The 24,238-nt window shown below is 58.3% G+C and overlaps 13 protein-coding genes across 13 annotated transcripts; 5 read left to right on the top strand and 8 right to left on the bottom strand.

The window, feature by feature from the left end:
- Positions 1-579: 579 nt before the first annotated feature.
- SDRG_10826 (hypothetical protein) lies at positions 580-848 on the top strand (the record flags this gene model as incomplete). The annotated part of the gene is made up of 2 exons (XM_008616838.1): positions 580-636; positions 681-848. 2 exons carry the CDS (start codon positions 580-582, stop codon positions 846-848), a joined length of 225 nt encoding a protein of 74 aa, XP_008615060.1.
- Positions 849-1,347: 499 nt separating this feature from the next.
- SDRG_10825 (hypothetical protein) lies at positions 1,348-1,885 on the bottom strand. Its single transcript, XM_008616837.1, has one exon. It carries the CDS (start codon positions 1,842-1,844, stop codon positions 1,458-1,460), a length of 387 nt encoding a protein of 128 aa, XP_008615059.1. The 5' UTR covers positions 1,845-1,885; the 3' UTR covers positions 1,348-1,457.
- A 210-nt stretch (positions 1,886-2,095) lies between these two features.
- Positions 2,096-2,350, bottom strand: SDRG_10824 (hypothetical protein; the record flags this gene model as incomplete). The annotated part of the gene is made up of 1 exon (XM_008616836.1): positions 2,096-2,350. The coding sequence occupies one exon, from the start codon at positions 2,348-2,350 to the stop codon at positions 2,096-2,098; it is 255 nt and encodes an 84-aa protein (XP_008615058.1).
- A 130-nt stretch (positions 2,351-2,480) lies between these two features.
- On the bottom strand, positions 2,481-4,665 carry SDRG_10823 (hypothetical protein). The gene is made up of 2 exons (XM_008616835.1): positions 4,186-4,665; positions 2,481-4,137 (listed from the first exon to the last, which is right to left on the bottom strand). The coding sequence occupies exons 1-2, from the start codon at positions 4,637-4,639 to the stop codon at positions 2,561-2,563; spliced, it is 2,031 nt and encodes a 676-aa protein (XP_008615057.1). The 5' UTR covers positions 4,640-4,665; the 3' UTR covers positions 2,481-2,560.
- Positions 4,666-6,606: 1,941 nt separating this feature from the next.
- Positions 6,607-8,300, top strand: SDRG_10822 (hypothetical protein). Its single transcript, XM_008616834.1, has 10 exons — positions 6,607-6,853; positions 6,908-7,002; positions 7,048-7,138; positions 7,186-7,263; positions 7,306-7,389; positions 7,436-7,548; positions 7,589-7,724; positions 7,766-7,921; positions 7,972-8,079; positions 8,130-8,300. The coding sequence occupies exons 1-10, from the start codon at positions 6,620-6,622 to the stop codon at positions 8,235-8,237; spliced, it is 1,203 nt and encodes a 400-aa protein (XP_008615056.1). The 5' UTR covers positions 6,607-6,619; the 3' UTR covers positions 8,238-8,300.
- Positions 8,301-9,057: 757 nt separating this feature from the next.
- On the bottom strand, positions 9,058-10,486 carry SDRG_10821 (hypothetical protein). The gene is made up of 5 exons (XM_008616833.1): positions 10,212-10,486; positions 10,060-10,159; positions 9,782-10,009; positions 9,534-9,728; positions 9,058-9,493 (listed from the first exon to the last, which is right to left on the bottom strand). Exons 1-5 carry the CDS (start codon positions 10,478-10,480, stop codon positions 9,095-9,097), a joined length of 1,191 nt encoding a protein of 396 aa, XP_008615055.1. The 5' UTR covers positions 10,481-10,486; the 3' UTR covers positions 9,058-9,094.
- A 124-nt stretch (positions 10,487-10,610) lies between these two features.
- Positions 10,611-12,146, bottom strand: SDRG_10820 (hypothetical protein). The gene is made up of 2 exons (XM_008616832.1): positions 12,027-12,146; positions 10,611-11,931 (listed from the first exon to the last, which is right to left on the bottom strand). Exon 2 carries the CDS (start codon positions 11,924-11,926, stop codon positions 10,697-10,699), a length of 1,230 nt encoding a protein of 409 aa, XP_008615054.1. The 5' UTR covers positions 11,927-11,931; positions 12,027-12,146; the 3' UTR covers positions 10,611-10,696.
- A 575-nt stretch (positions 12,147-12,721) lies between these two features.
- On the bottom strand, positions 12,722-15,012 carry SDRG_10819 (hypothetical protein). Its single transcript, XM_008616831.1, has 4 exons — positions 13,776-15,012; positions 13,406-13,723; positions 13,206-13,361; positions 12,722-13,155 (listed from the first exon to the last, which is right to left on the bottom strand). Exons 1-4 carry the CDS (start codon positions 14,346-14,348, stop codon positions 13,021-13,023), a joined length of 1,182 nt encoding a protein of 393 aa, XP_008615053.1. The 5' UTR covers positions 14,349-15,012; the 3' UTR covers positions 12,722-13,020.
- A 309-nt stretch (positions 15,013-15,321) lies between these two features.
- Positions 15,322-15,813, top strand: SDRG_10818 (hypothetical protein). The gene has a single exon (XM_008616830.1). The coding sequence runs from the start codon at positions 15,350-15,352 to the stop codon at positions 15,689-15,691; it is 342 nt and encodes a 113-aa protein (XP_008615052.1). The 5' UTR covers positions 15,322-15,349; the 3' UTR covers positions 15,692-15,813.
- Positions 15,711-17,081, bottom strand: SDRG_10817 (hypothetical protein). Its single transcript, XM_008616829.1, has 2 exons — positions 16,897-17,081; positions 15,711-16,848 (listed from the first exon to the last, which is right to left on the bottom strand). The coding sequence occupies exons 1-2, from the start codon at positions 16,985-16,987 to the stop codon at positions 15,830-15,832; spliced, it is 1,110 nt and encodes a 369-aa protein (XP_008615051.1). The 5' UTR covers positions 16,988-17,081; the 3' UTR covers positions 15,711-15,829.
- On the top strand, positions 17,039-18,441 carry SDRG_10816 (hypothetical protein). Its single transcript, XM_008616828.1, has 5 exons — positions 17,039-17,383; positions 17,474-17,543; positions 17,604-17,675; positions 17,724-17,797; positions 17,847-18,441. Exons 1-5 carry the CDS (start codon positions 17,066-17,068, stop codon positions 18,282-18,284), a joined length of 972 nt encoding a protein of 323 aa, XP_008615050.1. The 5' UTR covers positions 17,039-17,065; the 3' UTR covers positions 18,285-18,441.
- A 375-nt stretch (positions 18,442-18,816) lies between these two features.
- SDRG_10815 (hypothetical protein) lies at positions 18,817-21,036 on the top strand. The gene is made up of 3 exons (XM_008616827.1): positions 18,817-18,925; positions 19,019-19,167; positions 19,219-21,036. Exons 1-3 carry the CDS (start codon positions 18,902-18,904, stop codon positions 20,987-20,989), a joined length of 1,944 nt encoding a protein of 647 aa, XP_008615049.1. The 5' UTR covers positions 18,817-18,901; the 3' UTR covers positions 20,990-21,036.
- An 80-nt stretch (positions 21,037-21,116) lies between these two features.
- On the bottom strand, positions 21,117-23,478 carry SDRG_10814 (hypothetical protein). Its single transcript, XM_008616826.1, has 3 exons — positions 23,325-23,478; positions 23,122-23,273; positions 21,117-23,075 (listed from the first exon to the last, which is right to left on the bottom strand). The coding sequence occupies exons 1-3, from the start codon at positions 23,382-23,384 to the stop codon at positions 21,299-21,301; spliced, it is 1,989 nt and encodes a 662-aa protein (XP_008615048.1). The 5' UTR covers positions 23,385-23,478; the 3' UTR covers positions 21,117-21,298.
- Positions 23,479-24,238: the final 760 nt, after the last annotated feature.

Here is a 24,238-nt window from a genome sequence, read left to right as displayed (position 1 = left end):
AGTCGCTCACGATGTGTAATAGTACTACTATTAGTCGAGACGCGCGCTCCTGTTCTGCACCTTCTGGCGGCGCAATGCTTCAAGTTCAAGCCCATGTGGCAGTGGGCACGGCAGGAAATACTACGAACGAGGTGCACAGCAAGGCTCATTGCATCGACAAGCGGGTCGCGGGGTGGCGGTCAGACCCTGGGCTTGTCGCCGTTATCCGGACGACCGGATAGTAATAGCAAAGATCCAAACAGAGGCATTTTGAGGGAATGACGCGCTGCGACGCCGCTGCCAACACTGCCACAGCCCGGGCGCAGTGCCACGGTAAGCAGCGCTCTCAGGCCGCCACTAGGCGGACGCGACATCAAGAACAGCGTGCGCAACGATGCCATAGCGCTTGCGCTGCTGGAGCCCTCCATGAGCCTTGGCGTCGACACAAGCTACGGCCCACGATCGGTGGCAGCGCGGTGGATGGTTCCGCGGCCACACTCGCCTCGCACAGCCAAGGCAGCGCCTGGTTCTCGCCTCTTTGCACTTCGTGGACGACGAGGACGCCACAGGCAGCGCTGCCGACGACGGCGGGAAGCCAGCATGGGCCTCGGCGTCGACACGAGTAACAGCGACAATGTCACGATGGCTAGCCTTACAGTCGCCTCGCGCAACGTTTCCTGGCTGCTCTTCGTCGACAACAGCGCGTCCGTTTCCGCCTTGTTGCCGACTTTGACATAGGCCGCGGTGACGACCTCCCGACGAATAGCAGCGCGGCCACGTCGCCCGACGCTACGTGGTCGCCGGCCGCCATCTTTGACACGGACGACAACGGCGACGAAATGACGGACAAGCGTGTCCCTTCAAGGTGAGCACGGTATCTCGCTGATCTTGACGGACGCGCTCGACCTCCATTTCATTGTCGTTGTTTCCCGTGTCAAAGACGGCCGCCAAGACCGCGTGACACGCAAGGCGTAGTGCTAAAGTTAACGAATGTCAATGCAGACATGGGACGCGTGTCTTATGTTGTGTTACAGATCGTCCTCTCTTCTCCAGCCTACTGCAAAACGGCCCCGCCCGACGACGTGCCACTGACGGGCTCGTGGCCGGTGCCGCCATACGGAGTGACCGACCGTGCTTCGCGCACACGTACTTGTACGCCAGCGCATACAACGCACGCTGCTTCCCGACCGGCGCTATGTTCAGCATCGACAACTCAGCTAGCGCTTGCCCACCCGCAACGATCCAAGTGCTCGGCGCCGTGTAGCCGCGAGAAGATGCCCGCACGCATGCCGGACGAAGACAAGGCGTCGGTTAAGATGTCTTGGAAGCCTACGCTAGTCGCAAACAGGCGGCAAAGCCAAGTAAACTCAACAAAAAGAGCCATGACGGCGTCGTTATTTACACAATCGTGTTGCAGTATGGTGGCAATCGAGTAAGGATGGTATGCTGCTGAGCATTGGTACAGGGCGTGGTCGCACTTAGGCGCCGGTCGCGGCCGTCGGGTTGACGCGTGCGCGCTTGGGCGCCTTCTCCGACTCGGCACGAGGCGACCGGGCCTTGGCGTTGCGGACGCGGAACGACGTCGAGTTGTGTTGTGCGACGAGCTGTTTGTCAGAGTCGCGCCCGGCTGGCGTCTTGTTATCGTCCTCCAGTACGGGCGATGTGACGCGGCGAGGCGACGCGCAATGGCTGGTGATGGCGTTCGGATCCATCGTGGCGTCCGTGTCCTGTCCGGCAAGCAGCGCAGCGTCGCCGTCCATGTCGAATGCAACGATGCGCCGAAGCATGGCGCTTGAACTGTTGGTGGTGCGCGCGGCCATGGCGGCCTCGGTGGCGACGGTTGCTGCGGTGTTGGCGTTGCTCATTGCGTCCTGCTGTCCAGCTTGCCGTTTGACTTTTGAAGCACGCGATCCTTTTGAATTATCCGGATATTGGTAAATTTAAATCCCCGCATCCGATTCGCTAATATGATGGCGGGCGATCATGCATCTCAGCCAATCGGAACCGAGAATTGGCTTGAATCCTTGCATTTCAACCAATGGTGCGAATAGCGCTAAATACGGGCCGTTGATTGGTGCTTTTGCAAGCGCCCGTGCTGTATGGAGCATTTGCCACGTCATGTGCCATGATCACGCATGATGTGGCGCGCGGTGGTTTGCACTTCAAGCGCGTCGTCGTCGAGCGGCCGCAAAGAGATCGTCACGCCCTCGCACGTCGAGAGCGCGTCGATGAGGCAGACAATGCTGTCCCTCGTCAACTCGTTGTAGAAGTAGAGACTAACACTGGCGCTACTCGTGTTGCGCAGCGCGACTTCAGCCGCCGGCACGCCTTGGTCAAAGCTGTCGAACCGAGAAAACGTGATATTTTGCATATTTCCTTCAAAGTCGATGGTTGGGCGATTTCCAACGTGGGAGGGACGAATTCAACACAGCGGACGCTGGGAAATGACGACCAACTCGAGAACGGGGGCCGGGGCAACGCCAGCACGTTTGAAAATGATTAGACTAATCAGTGGATGTATTAATATGAAATTGACAACATTGATGGGGCACTAACACTAGAATGTGAATCAACACACGGATCAAGGTTGCAACGTCGCCGTGCTTTCGTCGGAAGTAGACGTCGAGCGCTTGCGCTTCTTGGAGAGCAGCAGGTGCGTGAGCTGCGCCTGGAGCTCGGCGTCGCGGACCAATGCGATCGCTCCATGATGGCAATGGTGGCTAATGACGAGGGCCTGTGCCCAGTCGACAACGTCGCCAGCCTCCAGTAGCGCCGTGGCCCGCACCGCCACGCTTGGTGCAAGCGGGATCGTTTGGTTGGCTTTTTTGCCTTGGAACGTCAGCTCGGCCGTGATAAGCTGGAGCATCGTCGCACGGCGGCGGTCGGGCAACTCGACGAGCTGCAAGAGGTAGAGGACGTTGTCGAGATGGTCGACAGCGTCCATGCAGAACGGCAGTAAGAGTTTGCTGTCCGTCACGTGTGCTGGCCGACCCGCAATCTCGAGGAGGCAGTCGCGAGGTCGGCCAATGCTGGCTGCAAGGAGGTAGCGCGTCACCTCCGTGTTGCGGCTCTCCACTGCCGACTGAAGCAGCTCGTTGTGGTGACGAAGCTCTGGCTGTCGCTCCAAGATGACAGAGGCGACATCAATTCGCCCAAAGCGCAAGGCTGCCTCCAGCGCCTCGATCGAGAGGTCTTCGAGACAGTTGGCCAAGAGGTAGTGCGCGACGTCCCACGCGTGTGCCTCCATTGCAAGAAGGAGCACGTCAATGCGAGAGCACGTGGACATGCGCGGGTGAAGAAGCTTGACGAGCGGTACGTTGTTCGCAGTGCACGCGTGAACCATCCAGTCGTCGTTCCAGGGGGCGCCATGGTCGACAAGGAGCTTCAGGACGCCAAGCATTTCGAGCTTGCCAAAGCAACCTTCGTCCACCAATGTCGTTGAGGTCGGGAACGGGTAGCCGAGCGAGAGGAGGTACTCGGCCATGTCCAAATGCCCGTTCTGCAGCGCTGCCTGAACGACGTCGTCGCGCGTGCAGCCTTCGCATCGGTTGGCTAGGAGAAACTGGACCACCGGAAGATTGCCATGGCTTACGGCGGCATCGACGGTGTGAGCGGTGCAATCAAACGTGCCAAGGCCATGAAGGTACTGGATGACGTCGAGGCGGCCGTTGCTGACGACCGCCATATCCAGATGGTACGGCAAAGCGCTTCCAGCTTGGTGCTCGAAGAGGAAGCGAACGACATCAAGGTGGCCACCCAAGATGGCGTCATCAAGCACCTCGGTCGTGCGGTCCTCTGGGAGGATGTTAGCAACAAACTTGACGACGTCGAGATGGCCTTCGACGACGGCAAAGCGCATGGCGTCGACCGTGCACGCGGCACCGCGTTGGTGGAGCGACTGTACCAGAGGCAAGAAGCCGCGAGCCGCAAAAGATTCCAAGAGACCTGGGTAGTAAAGCCACGGGAAAAGGTCGAGCGCGATGGTGGCATTCTCCAGCGTCGACCCCACGAGCGCGTCCCGCTTGTCATCGCGTTGGGGAAGGTCGTCGGGCCGCAGGCCAAAACGCTCGAGCAAGGCGAGGCCCTTTGCGCCGTCTCTGACGAGCATGGTCGCCACTGCTTTAGCTACCAAGGGCGAGGCGGGCGACACCGAGCCATCTAGTACATCACTGTGTTACGGTCCGTGCACCAAAAACAGTACGATACCCGCAGCAGGGTGGACGCGTCGACGCAGCTCCGCGATCCTCGGTCGCTGGTCTAAGAGAAGCTCGGCAATCTCGATGTGATCGTTGCAAAAGGCCAAGAAGAATACATCGTCCGACGCGAGGTCGGGCCGGCACCGTATGATGCGCGTGGCCACGTGCGCAAAGCCATGGACGATCGCTACGTGCAGCGGCAGGCGCGCGTCGCATGCGTCGTCGTCCAGAGCGTAGTCGGCGGCCTTGATATCATCGTGCTTGCCATTGGCCCACGCCGTACTGGGAGCGAACGTCCCGCGGAAGGACGCGTCGCAATAGTACGTGGGTCCGTCGTGCTGTGTGAGCTCGCGACAGGCGGCAAAAGCCGGGCGCACGTCTTCGTACACGCCAAACTGGTAGCTAAAGACAACGCCCGCAATCTCGGGCTGCGCGAGCACGGTGCTCTCGAAGGTCGCGATCATGCGTCTTCTCTTGTCGCTGCCAAGCGCGCCTGCCAAATAATGAGATGACCACGCCAGCATTTCGGAATCCACTGCATTCCAAAACACTGTATTTTTCGAAATAGTGTAGATGTTATATAGTGTGACTTCATTCCAGCGTCATCGGCGTGGGCATGGGCCGCCATGGCTGGCCGTGTGGTCACAGCGTTGCGCGGTCCGTCCTGGGTACGTCGCTTCGTCTCCATCCTGCTAGCTCGTTGAACGGTCGCATGCGCTGGTCGTGGTGCTACTCAACTCGACCAAGGCCATCGAATCCTGTAGCTCGCGCGAGCTCGCCAACACCACGCACGTCTTGGCCGCACGATCACGACAACACACGGACCTTTCTCTGGGTGTAGCAGCTCGATAGTCATCCGCCAAGACAAACGTTCGAGCTTGGGCTACACGACGTGCTCGGCGGGGGCTCCCCGATTGGAGGAAGACCCTGGCTTCGCATCGACTGCGATGCGCCTGTAGTACGATACTACGCCCGATACGCCTCTCTTAGTCGGTGTCGAGAAGACGCAACCTCGCGTGCACGGCGGTCTTTTCTCATTTGCGATTCTTTTGCAGATATACACCATGAGCTTGCCTCCAGACTGCACTCGGCGCACAATGCTATCGGGTCGCCCGGCCACAGCATCTCCATTGGTACGTGCTGCAAACGTACCATCACGACACTCACACCAGGTTGTAGAGTCGGAGGCTAGCTCTATGCTCTGTCGTGTGGTAGTGCCGGTGTGTCTTTTCGACCACGTGCCCGAGAGGTAAGTTAGTTGCTGGCGCGCTTCGCCCCATTGCAGCGACGACAATCGAGAACCGCGATTACCGGAGCTTGATGAACGGACGCCGACTCTTTGATTTCATCGTTGTGAAAGCTTGCATGAAACGCTGGGGATCTTGCAATGACGTGGCACTCGGAACCGCATTGCCGTTGCTTCTCAGCAAAGATAAACGCACCTAATCCATACAAAGGTGCTCTTTTCAATTTGACTCGGAGTCAAATTGACATGCGATCTGCGCGGTCGAGAAGAGCACCAATCTCTGCTATCATCCGGTGCGTCTTTTACCTGTACACCCGCCTTCAGCTAACGTTATAAGAGCTCCAGGTCACACGACGGCCGGGAGGAGACCATCGAACCCTGCCTAGACAAATGGAAGCGCGTAGTGGAGCACCACAAGGTTATTTTGCGTCATTCAACTCGACACGTGCGCGTGCGAGGAGCTGACGACTGCGCACCGAGCTGTGTACTACTCATGCCCACTCGCTTCTGAGGCTACTCGGTCGCCACGGCAGTGGGAGGGTTCGAAGGGCCGACGGTTGCCTTATGGCCCATCGAGTGCATATGCTTCTTCAACGAAGCATCCATGACCGTCGACAGACGTCTCTAAGCTACGTCTCTATCAGCGCTCGGCCTCTCGATCGCAATCGACTGCGCACGGTGCTCCTTCCAGCATCCATCAAATAGAGCATACTCCAGACTAGCAACCTCGCGGTAAGGCTGCATGCTAGTACGACCAACGGCAAGAAACAATGGTCCTACTATCCGCGCTTGTGCATCGTCCGAGAGAAAAGGCCTGCATTGCGCCACCAGCTGCGTGCTTTCCTCCTATGGTCCTTTCTCTTGCGCGGGACACGCTGAATTGGCCTAAATGAGTACATTTGAATTTTGATCGAACAGTGTCGGAATGATATATGAGCTTGACTTGGCGAATTCCAAAGTTCATCGATGCGGGCGAGGTCGTGACCACGCGCGTGTGACCGCGGCTACCTCCAGCACTCAGCACAGAATGTGCGAAAGTCGGTCTGCGTGTGCGTCCAAGAACAAAACCAGCTGACCACATGAACTAGAGCCTAAGGTTTAGACTTGGTGTTTGTATGCGCGATCTTGCCCAAGACGGGTTGAAAGCAAAGGTGCCAATTCCTTTCTGAATTCATTTTCAAGTCTCACCCAAGTCACGATGCAGCACGCCACGTCGAACCCGTCGGACGCCCAGCTCGATTGGACGGTGCTGCCGACCAGTCACCGCAATACGAGCAAAGGCAACAACGCCACCGCAGATGGCCTCGCCGAGCATGGCGAAGCGGGCCCCGAAGACGAAGCAGCGGGACCCGAAGATGAGGCCGTGGTCTCCGAGGAAGACAAGACAGCGAGCTTCTGGGAGCAAGGGCTCCCGACGCTGGCTATGCTCCAGGTTCCACCGTCTGCTGGAGCCCATCACGTCTCACGTACCCTGTCGGCTTTGTAGGAGTGGTTTATTATCCTCGCAACCGCGTGCATCATCTTCTACGCTTGGTATCTCGTTCTCGCGTTCAGCTCGATCATCAAGCACACGCCGACGGCGTATGTATCGTGTTGGACGACTCGACCTGAAGGATGGCGGTGTAGGTTCCCGGAGCCCACTGCCTTCGACGACAACCTGCGCTGCTGCAACGGCATCTACGCGCAGTTGGGCTTCATGCACGAGTCGTTTGGCGAGGTACGAGTACGACGATGTGACCGGATGTATAACCTCTTGTGGCGCAGAAGGTCGCGACTCTCGCTGCGAAGACCACTGCCCTCGGCGACACCGCTAGTGCTCTTACGGAGCAGTATCCGCATTGGGTACGCTCGTCGTCGTCGCACGTGGCCCATCGCGGTGTATAGGAGGCCAAGCTGCAGTCCTTTGAGAAGGCCACGAGCGCGCTCCAAGAAAGCGTTCGTGCCAACACGTTGGCGCTCTTCAACTTGGTACGCACGACTACCCGGTTCTACAATGCTTAACAACAATCCACAGGAGGCCAAGCTGCAGACCGTCAAGGAAGCGGCTGCGCCGACGTGCAAGACGCCCGAGCATCGATTCAACTACGCGAGCCCGAGCCTTGGCGGCGCCATCGTGACTCATGCGAGGTATCGAATACTTCGTTGCTCGGACTGTACCTTGGCGTAGCGAGTTCTTTAAGCCGACCTTGCTGGGCGTGATTGCGGACGTGCTGTCTCCCACGCGGCTCACGTCGTCGTCGCATGTGGACGCGTCTTTCTTTGGGTTTGAGTTCATGTCGACGACGCCCGAGAACACGATCAGCGTACGCAGCCTCTTGGTCCTCTCTTCTGATCGTTTGGCTAGTTCAAGATCCCGGGCGAGAACCCGGATGGATGGCACCTCGCGGGGACGTCCGGGAACCTCACAATCCGCTTCGGCTCGCCGATTCTTGTCGACGCGGTCCAGCTCGACCACGCGCATGCCGACGCGTCTTCGGCGCCCAAGATGCTCCAGCTCGAGGTACATATATGTCCATGTCTAGCACGACGCAAGCTGCATGTACATGGTAGGGCTTGACCGCGCACCCGGAGCGACACTACGTCGAGTTCACCGACTTTGGCACGTTCGAATTTCGTGCGGATGGCGCGGTCCAGCAACCGTTTGCGCTGGATGGAGTGGTACGACGACTGCTCTCATGGCAATGTACCGTTACCGTGTGCGGTGTTAGGCGGCGACGACGCCGATCCACGGTATCCGCGTGCACGTGCTCTCCAACCACGGCCGCGAGGAGTACACGGTCTTGAGCTCGATCGAAGTCTACGGCGCCCGCGTCTAGGCTGCCTCGCGGCCAGCCTTCTTAGGCTCTTCGTAACGCAAAATCATGTTTGCGCACCTCCGATTTCTTGGTCCATCGACAGAGCAGAGCGACGAGACCGCCAAGTCGCGAGCGGTTGCAGCTAGCTGATTGCTCTTGGCGCGTCATTTGAAAGAGAGATGGCTCAGAAGACAGTGGCAGCGTACCGGAGAGAGGCCGCCGGTGGCGCATAGCTGTGGCGTATAGTATGGCAAGGCAGATGATCCCGGCAGGCGCCAGAAGGGTGCGAATAGATTCTCAGTACCAAAAAGGCCAATAACACCCAACGGTTCCATTTTGGCGGCCAAGCGAATCCGACATGGCGAGATAGCGCGGGTAGACGACGCCGACCATTCTCCTCGTCTGGTGCGCCGAATCTTATAGTACATGTTTTAGCGCCGCCGACCAGAGAGAGACGTCGAGCAGCGGCGCAAGGTTATGCCGTTGACGAGCAGCGACGTTGTCGACGTGGCCGGCTCCGTGGACCGCAACACTGGATTCGAAAATGAAACTCGTATCTTTTACAACGACTTGGAGTACAAAGGCGAGTCGATGTCGGGTTTGCGTAGCTCGCACAAGTGTCTGGCGATGGCATCATCTGCGCCGTAGCATCAAATTGGCCATAGTGTTGCGCATCGTCAAATGCTACGGAAGAAGCCTTCGCCTGCTCTGTCATGAAGACTTATGGACGCTAGCCACGCGGAAGACTGGGTCGTGACATGCTGCTTCATCGTTGCGCTGCCCAACGTCTGCCCGTCCTTGGAAGCGATTCACCTACAGTCTCGCTTGACGAGAAACGAAGACACCAATCGTCGTTCTCATTCCAAGTCTAGATGCTACTAGCGCCACTGATTCGCATGCTTGCGCGTGCTCTGGGGGTGTGTCTTGGTCGCTTCGCTCGCGACCGCGGCTTCATTGATGAGCCACTCAAAGCCGTTGGTGGCGCTGATCTCGGGATTCAAAAACGTTCGTCGCGCGTCGACCGTGTCGTTGACGATCGCGAGCTCGAGGACGTCGCGCAGGAGGCGGCTCTTCATGTTGCGATCTTCGATCGTCGTCGTCGAGAGCGACGGGGACGCGTTCACTTCGACGAGCCATGGCTTGAGGTCGCTGTCGATGATGATGTCGTAGCCGTAGCACTCGAAGCTATGCACATCGTTGATGATGACGTTCTGAACGGCCTTGAGCGAGTGCAGCATAATGTTGTGGATCGCCGAGAGCATCTTGTCGGCGGCGCCCTACTCTGTGTTGAAACATTGAAATCACAAAGCGACGTACGCGGCCGCGCGTGGCTTCGACGTAGAGACGCAAATTGTAGATGTTCCACTTGCCACCGTGTTTGTTGTTGTAGTCTTCATTGTGCTTTTGGACTGCGACGTTGGTCAAGTGCATGAACGGGTTGTCAATGTCGTCGAGGTCCGTCGAGTACTTGACGTTGCAGAAGCGCGCAAAGCCTTCGCTGTACACAAACGCCTACCATTGTTGAATAATTGTCTTGTGCTTACACGACAATATTCGATGTCTACCTGCAGCGGCCGGTACGAAATCACGAGCACATACATGCGCAGGTCAAACTTCTTGCCGCCGATCAAGAGCGGCTGCTCAATGTAGCGCGAGACGACGTAGCCTTCGACCGACTTGGCGGTCGCCCACTTTTTCGTCTGCGAGAGCTTGTTGATGAGGAAGATGCCTTTGCCCTGCGCCTTGGACGTCGGCTTCATGATCCACATGACGTTCGGGTTGCGTCGAAATTCCTAGTTTGGACGCTAATTGAGTTTGAGTTTTCATGGTTGAGAGCGTTGACCTCGACAAATAGCGAATAGTCGGCCGGTAGCGTGTACGTGACAGGGATAAAATCGAGCTTCTCGGCGAGGCTCGGGTCCTTCTCGGCCTCCTTCTTGTACCTGCCTCATACCTTTTGCTTTAGAAATCGCGATTTGATGAGGAGAAACGTACCGCTTGAGGTTCTTGACCATGAGGTCCTTGCGCGTGAGCTCGTAATGGTTGGGAAAGTGGTTGACGTACTGCCCGTCGCCGAGGCGGATGCCACTCTCGGGGTTGAACATGCTCTTGATGCTCACCTTGTTGGCCCAGTAGACGTTCCAGTCGTTCCCGTCCGTGCGCTGCCAGCCCCGGCGCTCAAAGTTCCAGACGACCACGTGCTTCTCCGAGTCGACCTTCCACTTGAACTTGGCGCTGCTCGAGCTGCTTCGCTGGTTGCTCATGGCCGCTGCCTGTCTACTGCGACGTTTCGGAAGATCCGCTGTGTTTCCGAGTATCAAGTTTGTATCAATTTAGCCCGTCGACCGATCTTGTGCCACCGCCAGTCCGTGGGCTCATGCAACAAGACGTTGATGACACGAACGATAGTAGTAGTATTAGTATAACAACGACACTAGTAAGCAAAAGGGGTGGAAGCAGGATGGGTCGACTTACGTGACCTACGACGGGCCATCCGACTCTTTTTTCTCGTCGTCTTTCGACGACGATTTCTGCCGCGCACTCGCGCGCTGCTGGCGCAGTCGACGGCGCATCGTCGAGTAGAAGCGGTTCTTGACGGCATTGTCGGTGCGGCCCGGCAACAGTCGCGCAATGTCAGCCCAGTGGTTCCCAATTCGGTCGCGCGTCTTGAAGATCAAGTCGTCTTCTTCTTCGGTCCACGCCTCCTTGTTGACGCTTGGGCTCAAGTGGTTGACCCAGCGCTCGCGGCACTGCTTTCCGCACCGACCCGGCAAGAGGAGCGAGATGGCCGACCAGTCGCTCGCGCCCGATGTCTGCACTGCGATCGCCAGCTCCTGGTCTTCGAGCGCCGACCACGGGCGCTTCCCGAGCTTGTTGCTAAACTTGCCCCGCTTCCGCGGTGACGAGACGTTCGAGTCGCGGTCGTTCTCATTGTCGTAGCCGTCCGTAGTGCTGGGCTTGGGCTCGCGCTTGACGTGCTTGGACGGCCCTTCTGTTGGCAACAGCACGGCCGAGATGGCAGGGTCGTAGTTGAGGCCGTTGAACGACCGCTTCCGGTCCAGAGCGAGCTTGACGATGCCCCCTTTCTTGGTCTTGGCGCTCTGTTTGGACGAGGTGGTGCTGGACGTAGGCGATGACGTTGGCGACGTGGACGCAGACGACCGTGCGTACGATGGTTGGTGGTGCAATGGCGGTACAGACGGTGTCAAGTACGAGTGCGGCGGCCCGTAATCGTCGTCTTGGCCGTCGCTGTCGTGGTCGTGGATGTTGGCGGCCGTCAACGCACTGCCGCTCGTAAACTCATCGTCGTCGTTGTCGTTGGTCACTGACGTCGCTTCGGCCAGGCCCAAGACGCGGCAGAGGTCCTGGCGCAGCGACAAAATGCAGTTTTGCATCTGTTGGAGCTGGTCGTGCACGACACGCTCGTTGTGCAAGAGGTGCTTCAACGTGTCTTCTTGCTGCGCGACCTTGGCGCGCAGGAACTGCATCTCGGTCAAGTCGGCGAGCTGCGTCGGAAGCACCTTGGCGACGTGGCCGGTCATCGGGTCGTTCTCATCCCTCGGTGCAATATGGTTCATCTGCGAGGCCAGTACTTCGAGCGCGAGGCTGTTGCTGTCCATGGAGCTCGGTGGCTCGGGCGTAAGCTTGGACTCGGTATGCTGCGTCGTGATGCCACTCGAGGGGCGGTGGTCCATGGGCTCGTCCGACATGCCTACTACGGGGCATAGACAGGGTCAGCGCCTGCCTGTATGGCCTTGCGCGGAGGCGGCGCCGCCATGAGCGCGCTGCCCCGCGCCTGCTAGCACGTACATGCGTGGGTCTGTCTCGTCGCTTCCAGGGCTGCGTACGTCGTCGGTTGCTCGTCCGCGGTTCCGCCAGCGCTGATGGCCTCCGCGTCGTCGGTTTCTTCCTTGGCAGGTCAAAAGCAAATCGGAAGGAGGTTCGTAACCTTAGTTCGTTGGCGGCCTTGGCGCTTTATATTTCAGCGTGGTGTATACAAACCACTAGATATTTTAATTCCGAGACATTTAATCTGGGCCACCTGGGGGCGTTACCTCGTAACTGTAAAAAATACACTTGTTCCCATAGTAAAAGCTAGTCAAGATTGTTCATTTGTGTTTATATTATTCTGCGTTGTATTTTAATGCACTGTGGCATGCATTTTTATTCTAGAATACGCGCCATATATTGACGTTGATGGCGGCCATCATCGAACTACATTTGATATTTGTATCAAGTAGCTCGATATTTGAAATACGACGCGGTAAAGGTGTTTTATATGACGCTGGTATTTTATGATGCGGATCCAAAATATTGGTGGCCGCCACTTTGCACCAACGGCGTGCAACGGTGGCACCGGTTGTGCGTTTTATTGGCTAAAATGATTTCATTTCGACCAATCCAAAGCGCACAAGGCGTTACATCTCGTTTCACTGGTCGGAAAGGCTCGCGCCACCTTGAGCACTGGCAGTTTGTATACACAGTGTCAACCATACAAACCGTTTCCGACGCGAAGCCAAGAGACGTCGCTTCAACACCGCCCGACCGCCGCACTTTCGGAGGCCATTAATTGGGACAAAGGCTCGTGAGCTCAGTATTTCCAGCGCTAAGTCACTCGAGCCATGGCAAACTCATGGAAGCTTCGATATTTCGGCTTCCAGTACGGGTACGGTGGCTCCCGCATCGCATGGAGCCAGTGTGATTTGTTGGTTGAGTTTTGCTTCCACTTGAATCTCGAGATTGCCGTTGGTGCCAGTGCAAATGCGCCGCAGGTATAATACATACTGTAAGTTAGTGGGAGAACTTAAGCTGTGCGCGACGCACCTGCCCGCTTCTCAATGCAGCACCGAAAGCACACGCGCCTGGCCTCCATATCTGCGATCGTTCGATTGCGCAGTGTGCCCTGCATGAAGCCTCGGCTGCAGCGCCGACACACCGTCTACCATATCGTGTCTGTCTGTCACCTACGGCACACAACGACGCGCGTACCTTGTCGCACTCGAGGCACGAGTACTTTGGACGAAACAAGTGGAAGCCTTTGGCACAGAGGTCGCACTCGGTCGCAACGTACTTGATCGTGCATTCGAGCATATGGACATCGTCGTCTTCGCCGCCAAGCGCGAGAATGGCGTCGCTAACATTGTCCTGTGCCAGGTATAAGGCATCGCGATGGCTAGCAAACGAATGACCGTGAAAGCGTCGTCGGGTGACATGTGGTCCCAGAGGAGTCGATCGAGGTGGCACGCGTACTGGTTGCGCACTTGTCGCTGTACAAGATGGGCAAAGACAAACTTGGGCAGCGCGCTCTTGATCGAGTGCACGTCCAGAAACATGAGCCGGCGACAAGAAACGGGGCGCCCCGCGGGGCTCTCGCGGACAACGTCGCCCGAGTGCAAAAGCACTTGGCGCTCGTAACCGTACTGCGGCGGGAACGCGGCATGCGTCACCGAATGCCACACGCGCGCGTAGCTGCGCTCGCCCTTGGCGTCGACAATCGTATCCATATACTAGACATATCCACCATCCACTTCAAAGGCCATCAAGAAAGTCATGGCGTACCTCGAGCACAAGAAAATCGCGCGCCCGCGACCCCGTGCGCGTCGGTGTCCGCGCCATCCAGCGCAGAAGCACGAGCGCTGAGGATGGCTTATGCCACGGCCCGAGCGCAACGCCGGGCGACTGCAGCACGCACAAGATGCGCGTGTCTTCGAGGGCAAAGACGCGGCAGTACTCGTCGCGGTGGTGCATGAGACTCTTGTAGCGCGACCGGACGCTCACAAAGGACTCTTGGATTGCGGTGGTGGCGTAGCCCATGTAATACTGCTTGCAGGACGCCTTGGGCTGGTAGATGCGGCTATTATTGGCCGCCAGCTTCGAGTGGCGCAGAAGAGCATGAAAGGCCGTCGCGCCTTCTGCGAGGAGCGAGAGCGTCTCGCGCGGGCTCAGTCGCACCGCCTCGGCTGGGCTCCAGCTTGCGTCGATCATGAGCGCGTCGGTGGTGGGTCCGCCACGAATCAGTGATGTTGCCTCGACTGGCACGAACTCTCGCCATGCACGAAAGCACGATGGGTGGGCGTGCCGGCGAGATGATAGAGCAAGGGGCAAGCAGCTCAGCAAGATGCGCGGACGCATCCGGATCCGGATACAGCGAATCAAAGTTGCAAAGGCGGCAGCGACCAACACTGTCTGCGCGCACAGCCTAAGATAACATCCAGGGTTTGGTCCAGGGCAAGGGTCCTGCACGCTGCTGCGCGGTACTGTGCGTACCACTACAAGAAGGAGATGCTCGCGGGTGGATCTGGCAAGTCGGCGGAGATGACGCCACCAGATTCGAAATGGAGAGTCGTCGGATTCGCGCTTGCTCTGTCCACTGAGTCGACGTCAGCCACGTGCGTGTGATCAGGCAGCACGACACTGCGCGAGAATGCATTTTGTTTGAAACGGCGTCGCTTCTGAGAGCACTCGCTTGTCTCTGTGCCGACCCACCGGCACGGCCGACGTTCATGGTTCTTGATGCGGCGCGTTATGAAGCCGTTCGTAGCGCTGCGAGCGCACTGCAATGAGGTCCCGTGGCCTGTCGCTGCATGGCCAAGCGAGCACACTGTGATCATGGGCTCTCGAGCCATATCAGATCGGTTCAGAGGAGTGTGCTCTCCAGAGGTGCGAGCACAGCGTAGTATCGGTAGGCGCCAATAGCGTTCTAGATACTACAAGCGTGGTCGTCCTCGGGCTGTTGCTTGCTGCGTCAACGGGCCTTGGCTTCTGTTGTGTCAACAAAGAAAGACCATCGTCAGCGTGGCAAAATGCAAGTTGAAGTTCAAGGGCCGTTGACGGCAATGTGAGCGATACAAATGCATGTTTTCTACTTTTTTTCAAAAATGGGGATCGGTATACAATCTGCAAATCAAAAGCGTTTGAAATCCAGCGGCCGCCCGCTGTTTTTTACACGATTCATCTTGTGCAGCCGCTTCTGTATTGGCAATAAAATCACTGGCCGGTACACGTCTGCGACACTATTATTATTCAAAAATAGAAAACGTTTTAAACACCATATAGGGACCGCGTACGATGTATGAAACACCCTGTTGCAAACCCGCCTGGCTATCTTGGCTGCACACGGCCAAAGTGGCCCGATGATGGATTCCGCAATTCGCCGTGTCATGCCGAGCCTCGGCCCCGCGTCCGTCGTCCAAAACTCAATTCGCACCGCGCTCTTGACCAAGTCGTCGTCGCACATGAAGCGGAGCCGGGCGTGCGCCAACCTCGCGAGCCTCGAGCTCGCCGAGGCTGGCCCGCTCGTGACCAAGAAGTCGAAACGTCTCGAAGCTTCACTCATCCCGACGGACCTGCGCCGCCAGTCGCTCTTCCTCGAGGCCGAGTTTGCGTTTGTGCCGGGCTTCCGCGACGCCGACGCTGCGCTCGCCGTGTGGATGGAGCCGTGCAGCCTCTCGGAGACGAGAATACAAAAGGCGTAGGCCACCACCACCGACACGGTTGGTATATCAAACGACAACGTAGTATTTAGTATAAAGCGCGGAATGGAGTCGCACTAATAAGAGTATAGGATGAAATCAAGATGTATATCGTAGTGTGGTCGTGTCATTGTGGTGCGACTAGCCGTATGGCGACCAGTTGGACGTGCCGCCGGGGGCTTGGCGCGTCGACCGCGACGACGACGCCGTCGGCGGCATCGAACCAGACGTCGGCATGCGCTGGAACTGCTGCGGCTGTCCAAACTGCGCCGCGCCTGTTTGCTGAAACACACTATTGCCTTGCTTGGGACCGTTGCTACTCGGTGGGTAGCCCGAGTGATCTTGGTACGAGTAGTTGCTTGCAGCGGTTGGCGGCGGGCCACCGCGACTGTAGCCCGTTGGAGGGGGGCCACCGTACGCGTGCGACGGTGGTCCTAGATTCGGTGGCGCATACGCCGTCGGTGGCGGTTGCTGGTACCGCTGTTGCTGCGGTGGTGCTTGGTATTGTTGTTGCTGCGATGGTGGTGCCCGAAATTGTTGCGGCGGAGGAAACGACTGTCCACGGTTGGACTCGGGACCGCCCACGCTCACGTTGTTCATAAGCTTGGAGAGCGGGGACGGTGGGTTCCCATACGAATGGTTGTTGCCGCCAGCCGTCATCGGTGGAGCAAACGACGATGCGGACGACGAATGGCTCGTGTAGTTGCCCGAGCCGCCCGTCTTGCGCGCAAGCCATTGCCGTCGCTTCTTCTCCCAGTTTTGATCGCGCTTCGACGACGTCAGCGGAGGCTGTGTCCGCGGACTCGCTCCTCGGCCCCATCCCATGGTTTGCGGACGCTCTTGACCTTGCTGGGAGTATCCCGTCGCCGGTGGCTTGTAGCCCCCGTAACCACCGGCTGTCTGGGGCGGTGCGTAGCCTGTGGATGGTGGTGCATACCCCGTCGGCGGCGGGCGTCCATAGCCGGTTTGCGGTGGCGCCAGCGCGGTGGGTGGAGGTGCTTGGTGCTGGTTCGAGTACTGTTGCTGGTTGTTGCTCGTGCCTTGTTGGTACGGTGTACGGAGACCCGGTTTTTGCGGAATAAATTCCGTCCGCTGCACGGCGTCTCGGTTCTCTGCGTCGGGCTCGGGGGCCGGCGCATTCGTGCCGAAGCCACCCGGGCCTAGGGAGAAGGTGACGTCAACCATCTACGAAACACAGCGTTGTCTACCAAAGGTGAGCTGGGACGCGCCGCCGGGTGGGCCGTGCACGCGCGTCGAGCTGCGCTTTACGTTCATTTGCGTCGACGTGAGCGTCGACATCGTGGGTTTCTTGCGAAATGGCCCTATTTATATCCCCTAGCTGCATCTCAGAAAAGGTCGACGATTACGCCACACAGAATGAGCCTCTTTGAGCTCGCGGACGCTGTCTTTGAAGCCAAACCCTCGAGTGCCCCGCCGCGCTATGCCACCGCGTCGGGCGAGCTCCCGACGCTCTTTCTCTTGGACGAGACACTACAGCAGTTGCATCTGGCGCGGCCGCTCGCGGGGCGTACTGCGCCCGTGACGACGCCAACGCCATGGACGTACAAGCCGCGCGATGTGCCGACACCTCTCGCTATTGGCGCTTTGCCAAGTGCGTCCCCAAATGCACCGTCTTCAAGTTTGAGTGCGAGCCAGAATCCATTACGACGCGTCTTTTCCAATTCCTTGCTCGAGGTACGGCCTTACCACGCGATACAAGTCGTCTTGCACGATGACGGCTTGCGGTCCGACACCTCATCATGCGTATATTGTTTGCTCAAGTAGGCGTCGGCGCCATCGCCACGTCCACCGCTGGTGGCGCAAACGCCGCCATGCGGGGCCAACACTGAAACAGGTGGTCCGCCAAGTGCAACGTGGGCTGATTCGGACGATACTGAATCGCTCGATATCCTAGATACAAACGATGCCGCCGCACGAAGCGCCTTGAAGGCCGCGCTGGACGAGTGCGATGCCTACGATCGTGACGGTGCGCTGCATGCACGTGTAGTACAACTCGCAGCACATGCATGCGTAGGTGCAACGTCGGCAGCTGTCGCACCCGCCGCGTTTGCAGCAACCATCGAGGACAAGTACCTGCGCGCGACTCTTGTACGAGCGAGCGGCGCGTGTACCAAGGAAGATGACCTGATATATGTAGGCGCCGCTCCCGACGACGCCATTTGTGGCGCTGGCAAGAAAGCGGCTCCAGAGACGACTGCTTGAGTACGTTGCGGACGTTGCGAGCGCCAACGCGCCGTCATCGGCGGGGGATCTGGAGGCGTTTGGACGCGACATTCGCGCTGTCTTGACGTCGCTGCAGGACCAGACGAGCAACCAGCGTACCCACGACGAGAGCGACAGCCTCAGCGCGCATGTCCAGGGCACCAAACAGCCGACGACGGGGCAGGCCGCGCTTCTTGCCAAGCTCGCAACGCTTCCGAAAGCACAGCTCGAGAAGCTCCCGAAAGCGCAGCAAGAGCTCGTTGCGTTTTCTAAGCGCTATCAACAAGTGCTGTCGATGGCACCCGCCGACGTCGCACAGCTGCCGCCACACACCCAGCAGTTCGTCGTCCGCGCCCAGGCAATGACGAAATGACCCGTCAACGTCGTCCTCAGCGTTGACGCCAACAGCGAGTTCCACGGGCGCCTTGCACGACGGACGTCAAAGATACTTTTACGCGCCACTGTCACGTGTTGAGTTTGCTGCAGACACTGTTGACACATCAAGATTTGCACCACGTTGCGTGCTGCCATTGCGCGATGGCAGTCTGGCTTGCATTACATGCACCCAATTACATGGGTGCAGACCATGGAGGACCAGGCGCGGGATGATGAAAATGCCACGTCTTCGTAATGACCACGTGAGCACCAACGGTCGAGCACACCAAGCCCGCGAAATCACTTGGCTCGCGTCAACACTCTACGGACCGGGCTCGGAAGGGACAGCAGGGACACAGTCTCGCGAATTCTGAGCCTGTTCCGCACCGTATCCGGACGTTCCACACCCATCGCGTGTCTGTATCCGGTAGAGTTGCCTCCTGTTTTTTATAAATCATTTTATTATGCAGCCCTGCGTGCCTCCTCGACGTTTCGCAGCATCGTAATAATTTAATAACAAAAAATAGAATCGGACGCATTTTTTTAGAAATTGAAGCTGCGCGACGAAGCGAAGAAGCTCTTCATTTTCCAACTCGCCGCCAAGAAGACAGTACCATGGCCGACACCAAGCCCCTGAGCGTACGCTTCCTTCCCCTCCTCCTCGCCAAGGCAGTAGCATGCCATGGAAGGATGGGTCCATGAACATGGAGGCTCATGCATCGTTCTATGTAGACGTGGGAAGCCAACGTCGAAGTCGCCCTCCGCATGACCGAGACCGGCCTCGGCGCCATGGCCCCCATCACGATCTGCGACGCGCTCGCCAAGACGGTCAAGGAGAACCGCGACAAGCCGTGCCATCACATCAAGAAGGACGGCGTCTGGTACGAGATGCGACTCGAACGAGGTGCAGGACGCTCATGACGACGATGTAGGACCATCAAGACGTGGGGCGAGCTCCATGCCGAAGTCGAGTCGTTTGCCAAGAGTTTGATCCACATTGGCCTCGAGCCGTTCGAGTGCGTGAGCATCATTGGCTTTAATGCGTCCGAGTGGGTCGTTGCCAACCTCGGCGCGATCATGGCCGGCGGTCTCTCGGCCGGTGTGTACACGACGAGCAACCCCGAGGCGTGCCACTACATTGCCGAGCACTCCGAGTCGCGCGTCGTTGTCTGCGACGGTGTCACGCAGCTCGAGAAGTTTGTCTCGATCGCGGACAAGTTGCCCCACTTGAAGGCGTTGGTCATCTACAACGACGTTGTGCCTGCGGACCTCAAGTGCGCCGTGCCGGTCTACGCGTACGATGACTTCCTCAAGCTCGGTGCGGACGTTGCCGCCGAGAAGCTCCAGGAGCGCATTACCAACCAGCGCCCGGGCCACTGCTCGACGCTCATCTACACGTCGGGTACGACGGGCCACCCGAAGGCCGTGATGCTGTCGCACGACAACATTACGTGGACCGTGTATGCCACCGAGACGACGTACGGCCGCACGGGTGTCACGTTCTCCAACAACGAGGCGCTCGTGTCGTTCTTGCCGCTCTCGCACATTGCCGCGCAGCTCTTTGACATTTACCTCCCGATCATGAAGGGTGTCCGCATCTGGTTTGCGCAACCCGATGCCCTCAAGGGCTCGCTCGGCGCGACGCTCAAGGAAGCGCGCCCGACCTTCTTCTTTGCCGTCCCGCGCGTCTGGGAAAAGATGATGGAGAAGATGATCTCGGTCGGCGCGTCGACGACGGGCATCAAGAAGTCGCTCGTCACGTGGTGCAAGGACGTTGGTTTCCGCAAGAACCAGCTCGCCCAGTACGGTCAGTCGGGCGGTCTTCCGTGCGGCTACACGATCGCGCAAAAGCTCGTCTTCGGCAAGGTCCGTGAAGCGCTCGGTCTCGACCAGTGCCGCGTGTTTGCGTCGGGTGCGGCGCCGATCAGCAACGAAACCATCAACTTCTTCATGGGCCTCGACATGCCCATCTACGAGTTCTTTGGCCAGAGCGAGAGCACGGGCCCGACGTCCTTGTGCTTGGCCGAGCAGTGGAAGGTCGGCACGGTCGGCCGCGAGCTCGAGGGCACGCGCATGAAGGTGCTTGACGACACGCAGGAGCTCGTCGCCCAGGGTCGCAACACGATGATGGGCTACCTCAAGCAGGAAGACGTGACGAAGGACACGATCGACGTCGAGGGCTGGCTCCACTCGGGTGATTGTGCCAAGATTGACGACGATGGATTTGGCTCCATCACGGGCCGCATCAAGGAACTCATCATCACGGCCGGTGGCGAAAACATTCCGCCGGTCCTCCTCGAAGACGCCGTGAAGGAAGAACTTCCCGTGCTCTCGAACGTCATGGCCATTGGCGATCGCCGCAAGTTCTTGACGGCGCTCTTCACGCTCAAGGTCATCGTTGACGCTGAGGGCAACCCCACGGACAAGCTCGAGTCGACGGTGGCGACGACGCTCCAATCGATTGGCTCGTCGGCGACGACGGTCTCGGAAGCGCGCGAGTGCCCCAAGTTCAACGCGCACCTCATGGCCGGCGTCAAGAAGGCGAACGCGCGCGCCGCGTCGCGTGCCCAGCACATCCAGAAGTTCCACATCCTCGACCACGACTTCAGCGTCAACGGCAACGAACTCACGGCCACGCTCAAGCTCAAGCGCCGTGTCGTCGTCGACAAGTACGCCGACATCATCGAGTCGCTGTATGCTTAAGCGTTGTAGTCTTTATCTTATATATGCACCAACCCCTGTCGTATTGATCTTAAGCGTTCGTCTCGCTTGCACGCAGCCTGTATGCACGACCTTGTGTGGAGGAGTCGCGTACGTGTGGTCAGCAGAAGGCACATCGCTATCAGAGTATCTTTCTAGTCAAACAGCTTGAAGTAGAAACTGCAAAGTCGACGTATGGCGGACTGAACAATCTTCTCGAATTCACCGAGCTCCGCTGTACCTTGGACTCTGTGTCCTGGCCGCGGCATGCACCGTGACGCAGGTGTTGTGCAATCGACTATATAATGCTCTTTAACCCTCGGTGCCGCCATAGAGCGACTCGATCACGTCGGCGTACTTGTCGACGACCACCTTGCGCTTGAGCTTGAGCGTCGGTGTGAGCTCGCCACCGGGCAAGCTAAAGTCATGTGGCAGCACATGAAACTTGGCAATGCTCTGTGCCCGCGACGTCGCACGCGCATTCGCCTTCTTCATGCCTGCATCGAGGTACGTCTGCACCTTGACGCACGCAATCGCATCGTTCGAATTTGTCGCGTTCGAGCCAATGGACGCGAGCACTTCGAGCGCCTTGGGGTCGAGCTGCGTTGACGGCGCGCCATCGCCGTCCATGACGACGCGCAGCGTCAAAAGCGCAGTTAAAAACTTGCGCTTGTCGCCAATCACCATGACATTGGAGAGGAGCGGCAGCTCTTCCTTGATCACATCTTCAATGAGTACGGGCGGGATGTTCTCGCCGCCGGCCGTGATGATGAGCTCCTTAATGCGGCCGGTAATGAAGCCAAAGCCGTCTTCGTCCAAGGTCGCGCAGTCGCCAGAGTGCAGCCAGCCGTCGGTGTCAATCGCGGCGGCCGTCTCGGCCTCCATGGCGAGGTACCCCATCATCGTGTGCCGGCCGCGGAACACGAGCTCGCGCGTCTCAGGCATCACCATCCATTCGGTGCCCAGCAGCGGTTTGCCAACCGAGCCAATCTTCCATGCACTGGGAAAGCACACCGACTGCGGGCCCGAGCACTCGCTCTGACCAAAAATGTCATAGATCGGAATGTCGAGCGAGCTGAAGTAGTTGAGGATCTCGACGCTCATGGGCGCCGCGCCGACCGCGCAGAACCGACAGTCGTCCAAGCCCAAGGCGGCGCGGACCTTGGAGAGCACGAGGCTGTTGGCGAGGCCATAGCCGCAAGGCGCGCCGCCCGACGCGCCATACTGCGCGAGCTGGTTCTTGCGCGAACCCTTCTTCTTCGCCCACGTCGCAATCGACTTTTTGAGGCCTTTCGTCTGCTTGCCAATGTCCCACATCTTTTCGGCAATCTTCTCCCAGACACGTGGCACGCCGAGAAAGAAGGTCGGTCGAACCTCCTTCAACGTTTGGCCCAGCGATCCCTTGAGCGCATCCGGTTGCGCAAAGTAGACCTTGGCGCCCGACATGATGGGCAAGTGAATATCAATCATCTGCGCCGCCACGTGCGAGAGCGGGAGGTAGCTCACGAGCCGCGCGTTGTGGTCGAGGCCGACGCCAGCCTTGGCCTGCGCTTCAAGCATCGCCGCCACGGTCCACGTAATGTTGTCGTGGGACAGCATCACGGCCTTGGGGTTGCCCGTCGTACCCGACGTGTAGATAAGTGTCGAGCACTGACCCGGGCGCTGGTCGGCCATGCGCACGTCGAGGCCCTCCGTCTTGACGCCGAGTGCCATAAAATCGTCAAAGCTGTGGCACGGCACGGAGCACTGAAACCCGTTGGGCACAGCCGCGTTGTAGACCACGAGCGCCTTGAGCGCCGGCAGCTGATCGGCGATCGACGCCATCTTCTCGAGCTGCGCGACGCCGTCGCAGACGACGACGGCCGCGCTCGCGTGGTTGGCAATGTACTGGCAGGCCGGCGGGTTGTTGGTCGTGTAAATGCCGGCAGCAATCCCACCGGCAAGGATGCAGCCAACGTTCGCAATGAGCCACTCGGGCGAGTTGAAGCCAATGATGCTAACGGCCTCAAAGCGGTCCATGCCCAGCGCGAGCAAGCTGCGGCCAAACGCTTGGCACTTGTCAAAGTACTCACGCCAGCTCATTTTGGCCCTACACCATCGCTTCGTCAGCTGCCGATGCTATAGGTCCAGCGTACCATGCGCCGTTGGCCTTCCACAAAAGCGCGTCTTCGGCGCCGTGGTCAGCAACCACCTTCTTGAACGAATCGATGATTGTAATCGGTGCTTGTCCTGCAATCGTGCCGGGTGGGCCCATGCGGATCTTGACTTGGCCATCGCGGGTCCACGACTAGTGGCAGGGGTCAGGCCAAAGCTGCAAACGTAGAAGTCGGAAGCGTACCGTCAGAGGGTAGTCGTCGTTGGGAAACTCAATGGAGACGCTCGATGCAAGCTCGGCCATGTTGGGAACGCTGGAAAAAGCACAATGAGCGATATGATGAAAGCAAAAACAAGTTTCGATATTTTACTTGCCGCCAACGTCAACTGTGATCTTGGTCCAGAAAACTTCGATTTCGCCGTTGAGTTAATCAGTACACATCAGCCTACATGAAGTGTCGGATGCACCGCCGTACGACCAACGTGACGTGGCGACAGGCCAGCCAAACGACGATGGTAGCTCCTTCATTCGTTTTACTGCGAGCGGTGTGCAATCATGATGTGGTGATCGTCCTGGTTCGTTCGATGACATCTCGACGTGAGTACTACAATTTGCACCGGCGATTCGTCAACAACATGACGGACCAAGGTCAATACTAGTAGAATAAAATATCGACGCTCCTACGCAGTCCCGACAGTGCTATTTGAACGAAAGGCAAATTTCCAGTTAGTGCCGAAAAAAGACAACCGTCATTCACGAACCGATCTTGAACGACGGGTCCTTCGTGGCTTTTGGAGTCCAGGCGCCGAGGGCTCGTACTCGAATAGTACGATGCGCTGTCAGCTTTGCTATTGCTGTGCTTGCCGCAAAGAAGTATTGGCACACGGACCGAGGCTTCGTCCATTTCACACGGCGCGCCGAGGTTGAGCGTGGGGTCAAATCCGTTGGCCAACACCATTTTTGATGCCTGCGGTGCTAGCATCTCTTTCTATCACGTGTAGCATGCCTCAGAATGCAGTTGTCGGCGCGCACTTCAAACCACACAAGGGCGACTGGTGTAAAGGAGGCCAGCATCCCTCGCCTCGTCGCTATAATAGGAGAGTGCCTGGACTGATGAAGAATGAGGCGGCGCTGAACGGTATTGACGAACGGTAGTA

Source organism: Saprolegnia diclina (assembly GCF_000281045.1).
Source record: "Saprolegnia diclina VS20 unplaced genomic scaffold supercont1.37, whole genome shotgun sequence".
Lineage (NCBI taxonomy): Eukaryota > Oomycota > Saprolegniomycetes > Saprolegniales > Saprolegniaceae > Saprolegnia > Saprolegnia diclina.
The sequence above is the reverse complement of the archived record's forward strand: the minus strand, read 5'-3'. Positions and strand labels throughout refer to the sequence as shown.